Source organism: Eumetopias jubatus, unplaced genomic scaffold (genome assembly GCF_037043125.1).
Source record: "Eumetopias jubatus isolate StellerSeaLion01/CBP00866 unplaced genomic scaffold, mEumJub1_p1.0 scaffold_14, whole genome shotgun sequence".
Taxonomy (NCBI): domain Eukaryota; kingdom Metazoa; phylum Chordata; class Mammalia; order Carnivora; family Otariidae; genus Eumetopias; species Eumetopias jubatus.
In genome coordinates, this window is record NW_028274820.1 from 93,598,755 (window position 1) to 93,616,387 (window position 17,633).

The window sequence follows — 17,633 nt, forward strand, 5'->3', positions numbered from 1 at the left end:
GCATGCCTGTGTCACATCTCTCTGTACAGAACCTTGTCACTCTTTGGATTTCAGCGAACTGGACTTAGGACCAGTCTCTTATAGGCTCAAGAAAAGTTACAATTTTATAGGTTAGCTGGCTATTCTTGTGATTTTCTACATCCTGAGCTGAATCTAACTCATTTAATTTTTTGAAAATGTAATTAAATCAAGAATATTTTTGTACAAGGCATAAAACCATACGTCCAATACCACATTCGATGTGCACATACTTGCTAATGGAAGGAATTGAATTCTGCCTCTCATATGGTACATGTAAACTGCTTATATATAAATACTGAAGAGTAGTATGAATTGTTTAATAGTGCAAAAATGTCCCCCCACTGCCATGTGTACTTGCAGCAAATACTATACAATTTGCAGGTACCCCCAGAGCTACTGCTTAGAAGACAAAGAGGAGGGAAAACGGACACTGGAAACCACTGGGGAAGATGTTTCATTTTGTAAGAATCTATTGTGTCCACACTCTCTGAAAGACAGGCCTTGACAAGTTAATTTGTTTTTGCTCACCCACATGTTTCCACCACAGAAGCCCTCCACAAAGTCCAAAACTGTATGTTTCCGATGATGACAGTGGTTCAACCCACAGACCTGCACAAGGTTCAGAAGCAATCACGTTTTGCATTGAGGGTGTAGGATAAGAGATGCGGAGAAGCATCTCCCTGGGGTCTGACTGGTGTAAAGCATGAGCAGAGAAAACCTTTTAAAGCAGAGGCCCCCGGCAGGGTCCCCTCTTGCGTAGGTCAGGGCAGTACTGATTTAACTCACCTCTGTTTTGATGACTGAACAAGGTAGTACGTCTAAAGAACTCAGAACAGTACTACACAATGGTATTATGGGGAATTACTACTACTTCTGAATACATTCCTGTATTCTCCCAAATTTCCACAATGATATGTTATTGTATTTTCCAAAAACATATTTTCGAAAAATATTCCTAAATAAGAATAGAGAAATTCAAGGATATAGTAATATGTTATTTTTTTTAAGATTTTATCTATTTATTTGAGAGAGAGAGAGCACAAGCGGGGGTAGGAGCAGAGGGAGAGGGAGAAGCAGGTTCTCCGCTGAGCAGGGAGCCCGACGTGGGGCTCGATCCCAGGTCCCTGAGATCATGACCTGAGCCGAAAGCAGACGCTTAACCAACGGAGCCACCCAGGCACTCTGCGTAATACATTACTTTAAAAATAAAAATGAGGGACGCCTGGGTGGCTCTGTTGGTTAAGAAGCTGCCTTCGGCTCAGGTCATGATCCCAGGACCCTGGCGTCAAGCCCCACGCTGGGTTCCCTGCTCAGCAGGGAGCCTGCTTCTCCCTCTCCCTCTGCCCTGCCCCCTGCTTGTGCTCTCTATCTCACTGTCAAATAAAGAAATAAAATCTTGAGAAAATAAAAAAATAAAAATGAATGTGAGGTGATGGATGTGCTAACTAAACTTATTGTGATAATCATTTCACACGATATACATGTATCAAATCATCACCTTATAGGCCTTACACTTATACAATGTTATATGTCAAATAATACCTCAATAAAGCTAGAAAACAATTTAAAATAATAATGACATTATAAATCAATTTGCAAAACTCAGAACAGGACTTAGAATAAAATGTATACTTTGAGCATATAGCAATACAAATAAAAAGGAAATTATATACACATATAAAATATAAATGAATTTTATTTATGAATGTATAGATGTATATAATTATAAAAATGACCAAAAAAGGGAAAAGCAATACATTGAAAGAGCATATGGCATAATCAAGTAGAGTTACTCAGAATTTAAGAATGTTTTAATAGAGTAAAACCAGTAATATAATCATATTAAGTGATTTAAGTGATAAAAATTACATGATTATACAAAAGAAACCAATTCTTACTAAAAGCTTCTAACAAACAATAAATGTAATTTCCCTTATTAAATAGAGAACATTTGTTTAAAACCAACAATTAACTTCCTATTTAATGGAGAAATATAAAAAATATCTTTTCACCACAATTTTATTTAACACAAAACAAAATAGAAATACATAAGAAAAGGCAAATCTTTTTGCAGCTATGATTTTATATTTAGAAGAAACAAAGAGACCTTCTAACACTGTTAGGACAAAGGTAATTCAACAAAAGACAAATATTTTAAAAATCAATAGCATTCTAAAGATGGAGATTCCCATACGGATAGCAATACAGATGTGTGTAGCCAAGAAAAAAAAAAATCAATGTAATAAGGGATATATAAGGCTAGACAAAAATAAGAACAGATTATAAGGAAAGAAATCAAGGAACCCATCAGCAATGAAAAGACTTAATTCCTTGATGGAAAGATCAGTATCATGAGCATAAGTCTTAAACAGTTAATTTCAGACCTAGATGATTCAAACTGAAGCACCAAAAAGATGTTTACCTTAAATAACACACTCTTTAAGGGAAAAAGACTTTTTGAAAATGAAAAATATATATGGAGAGAAAAAAGAACAGTAAAGACCAATATGATACTGATTCCATGGATTCAAACACAGAGTTTGATTCGTTATATGACAAAAAATTCTTCTTTTTTGGAGACTTGTCCAAAAAGAAGAAATAATGGTTTTGTTTTTGCTCAAAGTTAGGGAATAAAAGCAGAAAGCATGGCAAATTAAGTGCTATGCAAGAACTTTGAGAACACTAAGAGAACTGCCCTTCTTGGGGTCAGAAAAGATTAGCCTAGCATTTTAAAGAATCTGATTTTGCCAGGTTTTGAGGCAGGAAGAGGGAAGGCGTAGCATTTAATGGGAACATCATGTAGCACAGAGAATCATAAAATAAAATGGCACATTCCAAGGATTGCAAATAGGTCAGTACACACAATATTGGTCTGCATTTTTAAAACTCAGTCAAAAAGCCAGTATTTAAAAATCTGAAATTTTATCATAAAATCTGGATCTGGCTTCTTTCGACTAACTGGAGAACACGACAAAATGGGCCCACATCCCTACGTGGGCACAAAAGGCAGGTGCCCCACTCAGATGGGACAACTTTCTATGACACTTCCTTTTTCCTCCCGTTTCTCCTACATCCAGCTCACATCATCCACTCAGCTCCCCTATCTCATCCAAGAAGGCACCTGAGTTTATGAGTCCTACCTTGCATTATGGGTACCAATGAAGGTTACAGCAGACCAAAGCAATGTGATTAGGTCTGCATTTCAAAAGATCAGCCAGACACAGGACGGAAGGCAGGGGGGTACAGGGTGGTTAAGGAGATCAGTGAAATCCATCAAAAGCGCACTTTACAAAAAATTTAAAACGGGCCTGCCATCACTGAAGGAGGGCAGGGGGCCACCCAGACCCTCCTATAAAAAATACTCTCACGAGACAGGACTGGAAAACCAGTGAATCCCCCATCTGTGCAATTCACGCAAGAGGTGAGGAGGATTAGAAAGAAGGCAGTGTGTCCGGGATGGAAAGAAAGGGGCAGGGAAGGATACAAATTTGAGATTTCCGAAGGGAAACTAATGGCCAACACTAGGTAATGAGTTTGGCACCAGGAACCAGGAAAAAGAAGAGGATGGGGCAATTTGCAGGGTTTCGTTTTAAGTCAGTAGGAGGTGACACTCCAAAATAAAGAAACCAAAGGAGGAACAAGTCTATAGGAAAGTTCATCATTTCACTGAGGGTATGTTGGGTTTGTGGAGCCTACAGATGTGCAGCGTCCCCTGAAAGCCTTGATAAATGACCAAAGAAAACTCACCTCCAGTTCTAATCATGAGATGAAAATGAGGGTCAAGTAGGAGTATATAAAATATCTTTACAGAATGGATACTAACAGAGCTAAGCTTTAAATGGAATATTATAGAATGGAATAAAATATTGCAACAAAGATTACAGAGGGTCATTTTGATGCATATAAAAGCATACTTAGAAGATATATGAAAATAACACAATTCTGTAAAAGTCTACCAAGTCTCTTAATGTCCAGGATATACGTGTGCACCCTACACTGTTCCCATTAAGAATGTAAGATGGCCTACAGTAAAAATACACATAGGAAAGGGATAAAATGTAAATAATAATACAATGTAAAAATAATTTTTTTTTTTTTAATTAGCACCAGGAGAAATCAGAACTAGGAAAAAGGAAACAAGGTATGCCGAACAGAAGGGCCTTCAGAAATACTGTTGTGGACAACCAAAGTGAAAAGATTCACAGAAGTAGCATGACTCTTCCTGTCCATTAGGAGAAAACACAGCAATTTCTCCCTTTGAAAAGGATATTTTGGCACACCTCCCCCCCATAGAGAAGACAGCATTTCAGGATAAAACATGGTTCTACACGAAATTAATTCAGCTTTATGAAAAACTCATTCCCTTGTCCCTATTTCTCAAATACTATGTTATTGCAGGGAAGTTAAAATTTAAAAAAAACACAACAACGCTTTAGACATCAACATCTGGGGATATCAGAAAAGCAAACACGGAAAAAGATGTCATAACGCAGCTTCTCTGTGGTACCCTCTGATGAAAACAAAAAACCAAACATCTAAGTGTAACTGGATGGTGGTGCGGACAGGAGAAGGGAGGAAAGTCAACACAAAACAGACGAGGTATATAGGTTTCTGATGGTCCCTCCAGATCCACAGAAAGAATGGATACAACTTTGAGGAACGGATGAACGACCCTATAGCAATGGGGGCTTTGGCGAAAAATTTAATAAGAAATGCAGAGTAGACACAGTGAGGTAGAAATCTTTGGTGAGCACTCAACAGTTATAAACTCTGTGGTACCGGCTGAGGATGGATCCATGAGAGTTGGATATCATATGAGCATGGTACGATTGATACCCTTTTAGGAAAATTAAGTAACCTAATTAAAGGCCATCCCACATCAGCACGGAGGAGGGCCCCAGGAGGGCAGGCACAAAATGCACACACACACACAAACATACAGAAAGCACACACACAGAAAAATATTCACTTGCATATATTTAAAGAAATGCAAATCAAAAAAACAGTATCATTTAGCACCGACAAGCTGAGCAAAAGAAGAAATTTAAAAATTCAATATTGTGAGGATTTTAAGAAAAGGGTTCTATTCAAAATTTGTTAGAAAGAACCGAAATATCCAGAATAAGGGAAGTCGTTAAGTAAATGATTATATGTTAGCGTATCTGTGCATAAAAATGATTATACCTGATAAAATGTGAACAGGAAAGGATGCTTTTGAAACATGAAGAAAAAACAAGAGTACAAAGTGTCCATAGTCTCTAACGACCACGACGTAAACCGTGTAGAAAAACACTGGCTGGGTCACAGAGCAAGTCAGCCCAAACCTGCCCCTCTCGGAGCTCTCATCAGCCTGGGGGAGAGGTCAGGACTACAGGCAGAACCTGCCATCTTCAGAGTTTGCCCCGGACTGACCCAAACCACACTCACGCTCTCCCCTCTCTGCCTGCTCAATGTCCCACCACATCCCCAACCACCCATCCTCAATGTTATCCTCCCAACCCGATGTTCTCCCCTTCTCCGTCTTCTTTAATTTTTACATGTGAGGTAGGTATTACCATGACCATTACTGATAAGTGATTACATGAAGGAACTTACAAATAAAGCTCAACAGAAGCTTTGTTTTCGGACCTTCCAACTGGACAAGCATCTTATTTCACGGACGTCCTTTACGGTTTAGCTGCGTGTGGCTTCTTGACTGACTGAGCAGGCACGGAAGCCACAGGACTGACCTCTGCAGCACCAGCCACGTGTACTCCTGCTTTCTCGGGGCCCTGGGAACACTCAGCAGAAGAAGCTGCATTATCTAAAAAGAAAGAGGAGAGAGATGAGCTTTCCTGAGACACCCCTTTTGTTGCTCTCAATTTCATTTTATGTCAGGAGCATCAGCCCCGCAAATCAGATCTCAGACAAACGTCCCAGCACTATGGATTTGGAGAGTGTGTGTCTTCTGGATTTATTTTACACACACACACACACACACACACACACACACACACACACACACACACACAGCAGAATTTCCCTATTTCAGTGACTTCAGTTAAGAGAGACTTCAGTTAGGAGAGACCGACTAAACAAGACCAGATGAAGGTAATGACAGGCTCTGTACTAGTATAGAAGATCCCTGCCACCATCCAGGGTCCTGCAGACAGCCTCTGGTACTACCTCCAAACCACCCGTGCAGGAAGTCAGCCTCTACCATCCCAACATAAGAAAACTCTGTATCAAGGGGCGCCTAAGTGGCTTAGTTGCTTAAGCGTCTGCCTTCAGCTCAGGTCATAATCCCAGGGTCCTGGGATTGAGCCCCGCGACATGCTCCCCGCTCAGCAGGAAGCCTGCTTCTCCCTCTCCCTCTGTCTGCCGCTCCCCCTGCTTGTGCGCACGCTCTCTCTCTCTCTCTCTCTCTCTCTCTCTCTGTCAAATAAATAAATAACATCTTTAAAAAAAAAAAAAGCAAAAGAAAACTCTGTATTGAAAGCTTGGAGACTCTGGTTTTGCTGATCTGGTTTTCCCATCAACAATTTTTCTGAGCCTAACTCCCACTGATTTTCAGCTATAAGCAAATCTAATAGGGTAAGTAATCTGAATGCACTATAATTAAAAGTACACCAGACCACACTTTGCAGACCTTAAAAAATGAGAGACTATGCAGCAATATGGGAAGATGTTTATGATGTTGTATAAAGTGAAAATTTAAGATACTAATGCATGCTATGACCACAACTGGTATTTGTAGAGTAATAGCAGGGAAGGGCCTGCAGTTAAATGGTACTAATGATTATGGATAGAATGAGTGGAATCATATGCAATTTATATCTCTCCTATTTTACACGGTTAAAATTTCTTAACAACTGAAAAAGAAAATACTTTCTTTTTTTTAAAGATTTATTTATTTATTTCAGAGAGAGAGTGAGCATGAGCAGGAGGGGAGAGGGAGAGAGAATCCCAAGCAGACCCTCTGCTGAGTGCGGAGCCTCATGAAGGCTGGATCCCATGACCCTGAGATCATGACCTGAGCCAAAACCAGACGATTAACCAACTGCACCGCCCCGGTGCCCCAAAAGAAAATACTTTTTTAAAAGCTATTACAAGGGGCACCTGGGTGGCTCAGTTGTTAAGCGTCTGCCTTTAGCTCAGGACATGATCCCAGGGTCCTGGGATTGAGCCCCACATCGGGCTCCTTGCTCAGCGGGAAGCGTGCTTCTCCCTCTCCCACTCCCCCTGCTTGTGTTCCCGCTCTCGCTGTGTCTCTCTCTGTCAAATAAATAAATAAAATCTTTAAAAAAAATAAGTTATTACAAGAAAAACTTTGTAACTATGTATGATGACAGATGTTAGCTCGACTTACTATGATCATTTTGCAGTATACACAAATACTAAATCATGCTGTCCATCTGAAACTTACATAATGCTGGATGTTAATTACCTCAAGAAAAATAAGAAAACACTTTAATTCAAATTTAATAAAAGAAAGCCATTCCTATGTTTTCCTTCCCTTTCTTGCTCACTGGCCCACCTCCCTCCTCTTTCTTCCTAACAAAGCTGTGAGGACGGTTGTACCTAGTTCCTGGCCCCCAGCTTAGCAAGGAGGGACACTGTTCAAACCCCTGGGCAGATGCTGTTGGCTGACAGCGCTGAAAATAAACTCTATCCCTTCCCTCCTTTGGTTAGAACCACAGTTTTACGTCATAAAATGTTGGCGGTTCTAAGTTTCCCCCAAAACAGAGCAAAACTTACCATATGAGGTGCTCTCCCCCAGACTTCCTGGCCAAAAGTACACATAATAGTGCCCCGTCTCCCGCTGATGTTCTCACCTTGATTTTCGAGCATCTTGTGCAGCTTCATGTGCTTGTAGGTAGAGATGATCTGAAAATTAACGACACTTGGAATATTCAGTCCCTGGTCCTGCAGCAGCTTCAGGGCTGTAGCATGAATGAGCTGATGGGACCGTTTGCATTTCTGAAGCCTGCATTCCCCTCTGACAAAGGATTTGCACACATGAAACTTGTTGCATTTATCCTTGAGGTTGCAGTAGCCGTACGGTGCTTCACCTTTGTTGTACAGCAAACAGACCTGGTCCGGAAATGAAGCAGCGCTTAACACATTTGTTTTCACTATATTTTTTAAAGCAATTGATTGAAGAAAAAAAAATAAGCTTTTAAGTAATCTTTACACCCAACGTGGGGCTCAAACTCACAACCCCAAGGCTAAGAGTCGCGTGCTCCACCCACTGAGCCAACCAGGCACCCCAAAAAATAATTTTTGAAAAAGAAGTGTAATGGGCACAGAGACTTATACCATCGTATGTTAAAATATGAACTACTTTAATTAAACAGTATGATACAGGTTTAAGAATGCATAGGAGATCAAGAAAAAGAGATCCTAGACCTAGTCCCCAAATCGAAATTATCTGTTCCTTAAAGATTTGATCAAGCTCAACAATAAAACTATATGAGCCTAATGTTTTCTAGTAGAAGACTTTTTAACTAATACTCTAGTTTTATGGTGTTTTAAAATTTTCATCTTAATGCTTTTGTCATTCAAAATCTTTAAAGACTATTCTGGCTTTCTACTTTTTCTTGAATCAGTTTGGTTTTGTTTTTGTTTTTTTAAGATTTTATTTATTTATTTGTCTGTGTGTGAGAGAGAGAGAGAGAGGGCACACAAGCAGGGGGAGCAGCAGAGGGAGAGGGAGAAACAGGCTCCCCACTGAGCAAGGAGCCCAATGTGGGACTCGATCCTGGGATCATGACCTGAGCCGAAGGCAGACGCTTTACCCCCCGAGCCACTCAGGCGTCCCTTGAATCAGTTTTGATGAGCTATATTTTTTCTAGAAATGTGTCCATTTCTTTGAAGTTTTCATTTTTCTTTCTTTTTTTTTTTTAAGATTTTATTTATTTATTCATGAGAGAGAGGGGCAGAGGCAGAGGCAGAAGCAGGCTCCCTGCAGAACAGGGAGCCTGACACGGGAGTCGGTCCCAGGACCCGAGGATTGTGACTTGAGCCGAAGGCAGATGCTTAACCGACTGAGCCACCCAGGTGCCCTTCACTGAAGTTTTCAAATGTATCAGCATCACATTGTACATATTTCCAAGGTGTGTTTCTTTCAACACCTCCAAGTAATTCTCAGCGGACAACGACCAGGTGTCCCACAAATTTTAACTCAATCCTAATACTGTCTACCGGGAGGTAACATCAGATCCCACAGGTTAAGGGCTCAGGCTCACCAGGCGGCCCCCACTTCAGATGCCCATAACGGGTCCATGCTGGCTGAACTGCTATGAAGGTTCTTACCACCTCCTCCTCGGGCTAGATTAATGTGCTAGAACAGCTCACAGAACTCAGAGAAACAGTTGACTTACTAGATGACCAGTTTATTATAAAAGGATAGAACTCAGGAACATGCAGATGGAGGAGATACACAGAGGAAGGTATGGGGCGGGGGGACCGTGTGGGGCTTCCATGCCCTCTCCTGAGGTCCCACTCTCCCAGCACCTCCACACGCTCCCCAACCTAGAAGCTCTCTGAAAGTCTGTCCTTTGGGTTTTTATGGAGGCTTCTTAACGTAGGCATGATTGGTTAAACCACACTGGCCACTGGTGAATGAACTCAATCCCCAGCCCCTCTACACTCCCAGGAGGTGGGAGAGTGGGGGGCAGAGGGCTAAAAGTTACAACTGTCTAATCACAAGACTGGTTCTCCTGACAACTAGCTCTCATCCTTGGGTTACCTAGGGGCTTTCCAAAAATCACCATTAACAACAGAAACCTTTATAGCTCTCATCATTTAGGAAATTCCAAGGGTTTGAGGAGCTCTTTCAGGAATGGGGATGAAGACCAAATCTATTTCTCATTATAAATCACAAGATCACAATGTTTGTCCCTATTGTCTTTTTCTTAAGTGGTATATCTGTATTATGTACTGTGTCTTTTGGAGAGTGATGGAAAAGGGTCATGAGGCATTTTCCTACAAGAGATGTGAGGCACCATTCCTGCCTCATTCACTGTGCTTTGTCTATGGTCCCTGCTACCTAAGTGGCCACACTGTGTGCCACATGATACACACCTCCAGTCCTGAGTGACAGGACCAGGGGTGGGACCCTGTCGTAAGTGCAGCCAACCCACTGGCTGCTCACAAAACTGCAGTAGTCTGACATGACAAGATGAGGCTGGACCCAGGACAGTAGGGAGAAGCCATAAAGAAAAGGGTTCAATAAGTTAAACAATGTAATGATGTCAAACTTCCGTAAGTCAAACGATACCATAAAAACTAAAAGGTAAGTACTAGAAGTGTCACTGCCCCTTCTCTCTGAGAGAGGAAGCACTGGACCCAGCTGCTGCCTTTCTCCTCTCCCTTCCTGCCAAGAACCTGCTCCAGGTGCTGCTTGGAGTCCTTTCGGCAACATGGTTGGAATGTATCTGGCTTATTATAACCATGACAGACCAAGTCTGGCTTCAAAGCCTGAAGAAATGAGAAAAGAGATGGATGTCAAGAATAAACCTCTTGGCTCTTCAGCCTGACTCCAGTGCCGCCTTCTGCATACAGATTCTGCTGCCTTGAGGGCAGCCTCTGCCCTCTGAACCAAAGGCTCTAGCTCATTCCTCCAGCCTTGTGACTCCCTTCCCTTCCAGGGCCTGAAATGCCCTAGCATTAATAGGGGACCACAGTCACAAACTACCCTCGATTTTCCCAACCTCCTCCCTTCTTCCCACGCCTCTTCTGGCAACTCGATGTCTATGATAGCATCATTGTGCTAGAGTAGAAAATTCTACTTTCAACCTGTGGGCTCTCGTACTATTTTCTTTTGGGATTCCAACTATTATTTTTTAGGATTTTTTTTTATGAACATACAATGTATTATTTGTTTCAGGGGTACAGGTCTGTAATTCATCAGTCTTACACAACTATTTTGTTTTTAAAAATTCTTCATCTGGGGCGCCTGGGTGGCTCAGTCGGTTGAGCATCTGACTCTTGGTTTTGGCTCAAGTCCTGATCTCAGTGTCGTGAGATCGAGCCCCGTGTTGGGCTTTGGGCTCAGTGCAGAGTCTGCTTGAGATTCTCTCTCCCTCCCCATCTGCCCATCCCCTTGCTCTCTCTCTCTAAAATAAATAAACAGGGCGCCTGGGTGGCTCAGATGGTTAAGCGCCTGCCTTCGGCTCAGGTCATGATCCCAGGGTCCCGGGATCGAGTCCTGCATCGGGCTCCCTGCTCAGCGGGAGGCCTGCTTCTCCCTCTCCCACTCCCCCTGCTTGTGTTCCTTCTCTCACTGTGTCTCTCTCTGTCAAATAAATAAATAAAATCTTAAAAAAAAAAACAACAATTAGCTTTAAAAAAAATTAAAAAAATAAATAAACAAATCTTAAAAAAAAAATTCTTCTTGTATAGCTAAACAGATACAAACATGCTAATTTCACCAGGATAACAATTCTAATAGGCACCTGTTAAGCATCTGGAACTAGGGCGCCTGGGTGGCTCAGCTGGTTAAGCGACTGCCTTCGGCTCAGGTCATGATCCTGGAGTCCCAGGATCGAGTCCCACATCGGGCTCCCTGCTCAGGAGGGAGTCTGCTTCTCCCTCTGACCCTCTTCCCTCTCATTCTCTCTCTCTCTCAAATAAATAAATAAAATCTTTAAAAAAAAAAAAAGCATCTGGAGCTAAATCATTTCAAAACCAATTAAAGTTAATGTCTAAAGCCCAAAAAAAGTAAATGGGGGGAAATACTTACAACAAATGTGACCACAAAAGGGACTGGTATCATTAAAGATATCTTATAAATTAATAGAAAAAGACAAATGCCTCAACATAGGCAAAAGCATAAACAGGCAATTCACAAAACACAGTCCTCACAGACAGAACCTAAATTCAAATCTGCCATGGACTATGTGACCTTGGGCAAGTTAAGGTATCTGAGCCTCAGTTTCCTCACCTGTAAAATGGGGTTATTAATGAGCTAAGGTGTATGAATGGCTCAGCATTCAGTAAACAATCAAAAAACTAAAAGCTATTACCATCATTTCCTCACCACACATGTCCATCACTCCCTGTGTATCAAAGCCTGGTAAAATCACAGAGATCCCATAGAGGTCAGCCCTGCACTATTACCTCCACCTAAATACCTGCTGCCCTCTGTAAGCAGACTTCTTGATATCGTCCCCACCGTGCAGACAATATGACGGTGAACTCTTGGTAACTCACCTCTGGTAAAAGGCACGGGTCATTCTGTAAAAGCAGGATCCGAAGCTGGGCCTCATTGAGGCCAAAAAGCCCATGGTTTTTCAGTACTTGGATGTTGACAGGCGTGTGGATGTCATGGGAAAGGGTGCAGGTAGACCTAGGAGAACACAGAGCTCTGGATCAGAGGTCCAGATGAGGAAGGGGCCCGACCGCCAAATTCCTTGCTTCCGGTGGCTTTCAACTCACATGTGAAGTTAAACAAGTTTCCATGAACCCATAGATACGACAGCCTAAGAAGTAAGCACTGATGATAAGACAGCTGAGTTGAATCTACTCTTCTCCCAAGGTCATTTTCATTTTAAAATCGGGATGTTTTAAAGCCAAAGGTACCCCCTCCCCGCCCCCCCCCCGTCACCCGCCTTGCCGAGGATGCCATCTGTTGTTCCGAAGGTGAGTTGGTTTGCCTTCTCCACCCCAAACAGCTGCCCACTCCCACAGTCCACCAAGGTTAGGAGGAAAGTGTGCCCCCACTCCCGCTTTGGGGAGCTTGAGTAAACCAAGGAAGACAGAGACAGGAAGCGGCCTTAAAACACCTCGCCCAAATCATCCCACCCTCAGTTTCCTGGGGGATCCTTCTAGATCAGGCTTTCTAACCCCGGAGCGCACCGACTCACTTCGGTAAAACTTTGAGGTTACGTGGAAAGAGAGGGCACTCTCAATAAAGGGTCCACGGACCTCGAGGGTCCGTAATAAGCCCCCCGTAGGACCGCTGGAGTAAATGAACTCCCAAGTTCCAGTCCTGATTTCCCCCGGCTGTGTTGTGGAGGACCCTGCGGGCAGGGGCTGAAATTCGAGGGCGAGCAGTAGTTAAGAAATCCAGATTGCGACAGACGACTTTGGGCCTCATTCCGCACCGGAGCCGGGAGCTCAGGGGAGGCCTCGCCGGGAGGACCCCCGGGGCCCCTTCGCGAGGCTTCCCTGCCGCCCTCGGTGGGGGGGAGGGGGGGAAGAGGGGGAGGGTGCAGTCCCGGACAAACGATCCCTTTTCTCATTTCTCCGGGGTCCCGCTCCCCGCCGGACGCGTCAGGCCCGCGGCCCCTCGCGCGGTGAGCGCCCCGCCGCCGCCCCCGCCGCCCGCCTCACCAGCAGTCGCGGTTCGGACACTTGCCCAGCATGTGGCGGCGGCAGAGGTGCAGCTGGTCGCAGGCCTGGCACTCGCCGCGCTGGTAGCGGGCGCAGAGGCGCGCGGAGGACACGGCCACCACCCGCCAGGCGCAGGGGCCGCCGCCGCCGCCCGCGCCGGCCGCCACCTCGGCCTCGGCGTCCCAGAGGCCCTCCCTCGGCTCCACCTCCTGCAGCAGGAAGCGGTCGGGCCCGGCCTGGCGCAGCACGTCCCGGAGCCGGGCCTCCGACAGCTCCACGTTGCCGCGCAGGTCCTGCAGGAACATGCGGCCGCCGTTGGCGCACAGCACCTTGGTGAGGAAGGAGCACACCGTGGGCTCCGCCATGGCCGCGGCCGAGCACGGAAACCTGAGGCGGGCCGACTCCTCCCAGTCACGTCCACGACTCCGGCCCCGAGCTCCCGGGCCTGGCTGGGCCGGGGGCGGGGGGTGGGGGGGGTGGGGCAGGGCGCGCGGCGGCGGCGGCGGCGCCGGAGGGGGGCCCGGGGGCCTGCGGGGCAGCCCCGGGCGCGGCCCGGGCGAGGATCGTATTCACCGAGCGCCTGCTCTGTGCGGTCCGCGGGTCAAGGGGGTGGGGGGTGGGGGAGGGCGTTGCCGGCCGAGCCTTGGATAGTGGGGGAGTCGTGACCCGCCAGCAAATGAGAGAATCCGGGGTGCCCGGAAGGACTGCAAAGATGAAACAGGTTAACGAGGTAGAAGGGGCGCGGCTGGGCGGCCCTAGCATAGGTCCACGAGCCGCATGTGGCTGTCGAGGCCTTGGAATGTTGACCAGTTCGACCTGAGATGCGATGTAAGTGTGAGATACACACCCTGGATTTCGAAGATTTAGAATGCCAACGATCTCATGAATAACTTCGTTAATCATGCTCGATTGATATTTAAATAAAATGTCCTTACAATTTCATCAGTTTCTTTTACTTTCCTAACGTAGCTATGAGAAAATGTTAAATGACCTATGGGGCTCACTTCATTTCTGTTGGACCACACCAGTCTAGACCTGTTTACTAAGCAGCCATCCTTTCTGCCCAACACCTTGCTCATTTCGTGGACAGCTTTTGAGCCCCTGCCAATGCAGCGACAGAGTACAAAGAGGCACGTAAGACCCAATGGAGGAACTCAAGCAGCTGTCTTACAGGGTGGTTGAGGATGAAGTGAGTTGATGTCATGTAACATAAAGAAGCTCAAGAGGAAGGCGACTGACTGGCCAGGTGCCAAATCTCCCCCACGCTTAGAAATTTGAGCTTACTGTGCTGAAGACGTTGGGAAGCCATTGAAGGAGTTTCAGCTGGGGGTCAGGATCCCTCTGCCCAGAATGTTTCCCCCTGCTCTAGATATCTCCCTTCTTTCATCTCTGAGCTTAAATGTCTTCTCTTCAGCAAGACCTCTCTGGACCTCCCAATGAAAGTAGTTTGCCAGTCTCTACATGGAACTTGCCACTGATAGTTTTCCTTCTTCTTTATTTATGTATTTGTAGAATTCAAGCAGTAAAAGCAGGACCCTGGTTTGTCTTGTTCATTGCTCTGTCCCCAGATTTAAAAAACAGTGCCTGGCCATACTTAGCAGAGGTGTTTTAGAAAGATCCCTGGCAGCTATGAGATGAATGGATCTCTAGAAAAGCAAGACAAGATAAGGAAAAATAGAAGAGGATTTGAGGGACTATAACCTGTTTTTATTGTGTCGAGTCTGCAGTGGACAATTCAAGGTAAGATGCTCAGTAGGACAATTCAAGGTAAGATGTATATATAGGTGTAGGGCCAACAAAAGATGAGGGGAATAGGGATGAGTGACATCAGATTATTAGGTAACTGAAGCTGTGAGAGTTGATAAGAGCACCCAGCAAAGTGGAGAGTGCGTCAAGCAAATGTGAGAGAACGGAACCTTGAGGAATAGCAATGTTGAAGAGGCAAGGGGAGGAAGAGAAAAATCAGAAGGAAACCGGAAGTAGCTCGTAATGCCTTGCCTATGTCTTGTGACGCTCAGCATTTGCACCTGGATTCTCTGCATTAAGGTCTTTCTCCCCACTGAAGGAGCAAGCTTGCCAGCATTTAAGGGAGGCTGGAATTTCCAAGGCATTAACACTCCAGGAAGAGTCCTTGACTAGTGATGTGGCAGCCCACTCAGACCCCCAGAGTTGGTATGAAGATTATTTTAAACTAAAGACATTTGAGATTCAACAGATGTAGAAAGAAGCCCTCTTGGAGCTTCCCTTATCTCATGAAAAGCAGAAAGTTCTGGAGGTGAGGCTGCCATAGATCCTCTCTCTGGGGAAGTTTTATGGTCATGAAGAAAAAAATGAAATGGAGGTCACTGGAACCTGCATAAATGAACATTATCACAAACTTCCGTATCTCGTTTGTTCCTCCAGAAACCCGTTTGTTCTTCCCACAGGAAGCCTTTTCTCCCCCATTAATTTAAGTATGTAAACCCCCATCTTTAACCAATTAGGGAGTCACTTCGTTTCCAGATGCATGTGACGAATTTAGAGGTTTCTTTCTCCTGTTAATCTGTCTGTTGTCAGTTAAATTTGCACTGGGAAGAGTTTTTCCTCCCAGATAGTGGATAAATAGCCCAGGGCATTATTTCTCAGGTGGAACAACTTCAAGGTTGTTCCATAGTCTCCCAGAGGCCCGTCAGTGGCATTGAGCCCCAGTTGCCCAGTTAAAACCCGCCCATTAACATGCCCTCTATTGCCTTCCTTTCCCTTTCTTACCTCCCCACTTCTCCACCAGTGTTCCTTGGGATCACCTCCCAAATAAGCTGCTTGCATTCAATCCTTTTCCGTTTGCTTCTGAGGGAAGCCAGTCTAAGACATAAACCGATAAAGAGCGGGTAGAGAAAAATGAGAGTCATTTGTGGACACACAGAGGAGAAAGTTTCAAGAAGATGGTCAGTGTTATAAAATGCTGCAGGAAATGGCCCTACAAGGGTGTTGATGAACTAGGCAAGTTTATTTCGGAGGTGTAATGAGAAAAGGCAGGTTTCTGTAGGCTAAGAGAAAAACAAGAATGGGGAAGTCCAGCTTTTCAAAATAAGTTATTTGAAAAGGTAAGGTAGTGATAAAATGATTAGAGGAAGACATAAGATTGAGAGTGGTGTTTTATTGTAGGAGAGACAAGCACAGTTATATGCCAAGTGAACAGAGCCAGTAAGAGGGCAAAGTTGAAAATTTGGCTGAGAAGAATGATAATTCAGTGGGTGATTTTCTTAAGGCAGTGGGAGAGACGGGACACTGGAAGAATAAACCTCAGACGGGAGAAATACCTCTTCCATTTAGACAAGAGAAAAAGAAGCAAGGATGAGTACATAAAAAGACAAGTTTGTAGGCTTAAGATGAGGTAGAAAAGATGCAATAGCCATTTGTGTTGTTAACGGAGAATAGGTGGGGAATCACGGGAGGAGGCTGGTGGAGGTTTAACACGGCTGTCCTGTGCAGACGGGGGAATGTGGACAGAGGACAGGTGAGCGGGCAGAGGGCTTTGCCAAATCTGAATACCAGGCATGCCTAGTGGTATTAATCCAAACTGCTCTGCTAATTCTAAAAGTACTCAATGTTAAAAAAATAAATTAACAAAAATGAAAGTACTCGTTTATAGAGACTGATTTTGATGAATCCTCTGCTAGGTTTGCCAAACAGATGGGATGTCAGGACATAGGCTGTGGATGATGGAAAGTATTAACTGAAAGAGCAGTCAGGTGCTGAACGGGCTCGGGGGTCGGTAAGGAAGGAAGTGAAGGTCAGAAGGGGCTGCATGTGTGTAGAGAAAGCAGATGTAGGAAATGTGAGTGCAAGAGAGCTAAAGCGCTCAGCAGAGGAAGGATATATATTAGTTTACAATTTCAGAAAGAGCAGTTCTACAGCAATTCTCACAGCAGTAGGGCAATGGATGTGGGTGCCTGGAAGTGAAGATGTTGAAGACAAAGAGGTTACGGAGACCTCAGGCCAGGAGTGTTGGGTGGGCTGTCCACAGTAAATCTTTGAAGGAAGATGGCGGACTTGAGTGGGGAGGTAGAACTGCAGGCTACAAGTCTCCGAGAGGTGTGGAGGTGGGATCAGGAGTATGTGCAGGAGCTAATGGGGGAAGGGGGGGGAAGTCAGAGGGAAGGAGTGGGGACCGCTCCCTTAGAGAGGAAGCCTATCAGTGTGGTTAATACGTGGGTTCTGGAGCTAGACTCCAGGGGTTCGGAATGCTGGTTCTGTTACTCATTAGCCACGAAACTTTGGGTAAGTTATTTGACCCCTCAGCAGAGGTACAGATT

The 17,633-nt window shown here is 44.7% G+C and overlaps 1 protein-coding gene across 2 annotated transcripts; it reads right to left on the reverse strand.

Annotated features, from left to right (window-relative positions):
* Positions 1–2,038: 2,038 nt before the first annotated feature.
* On the reverse strand, positions 2,039–13,703 carry ZC3HAV1L (ZC3HAV1 like). 2 transcript variants are annotated; one of them, XM_088018460.1, is made up of 4 exons: positions 13,339–13,703; positions 12,217–12,352; positions 7,836–8,094; positions 2,039–5,815 (listed from the first exon to the last, which is right to left on the reverse strand). In XM_088018460.1, exons 1-4 carry the CDS (start codon positions 13,701–13,703, stop codon positions 5,688–5,690), a joined length of 888 nt encoding a protein of 295 aa, XP_087874586.1. In that variant the 3' UTR covers positions 2,039–5,687. The 2 variants fall into 2 exon arrangements, with proteins under 2 accessions (XP_087874586.1, XP_027962255.1); XM_028106454.2 differs by having other exon boundaries at positions 2,039–5,824.
* Between the last annotated feature and the right edge of the window lie 3,930 nt (positions 13,704–17,633).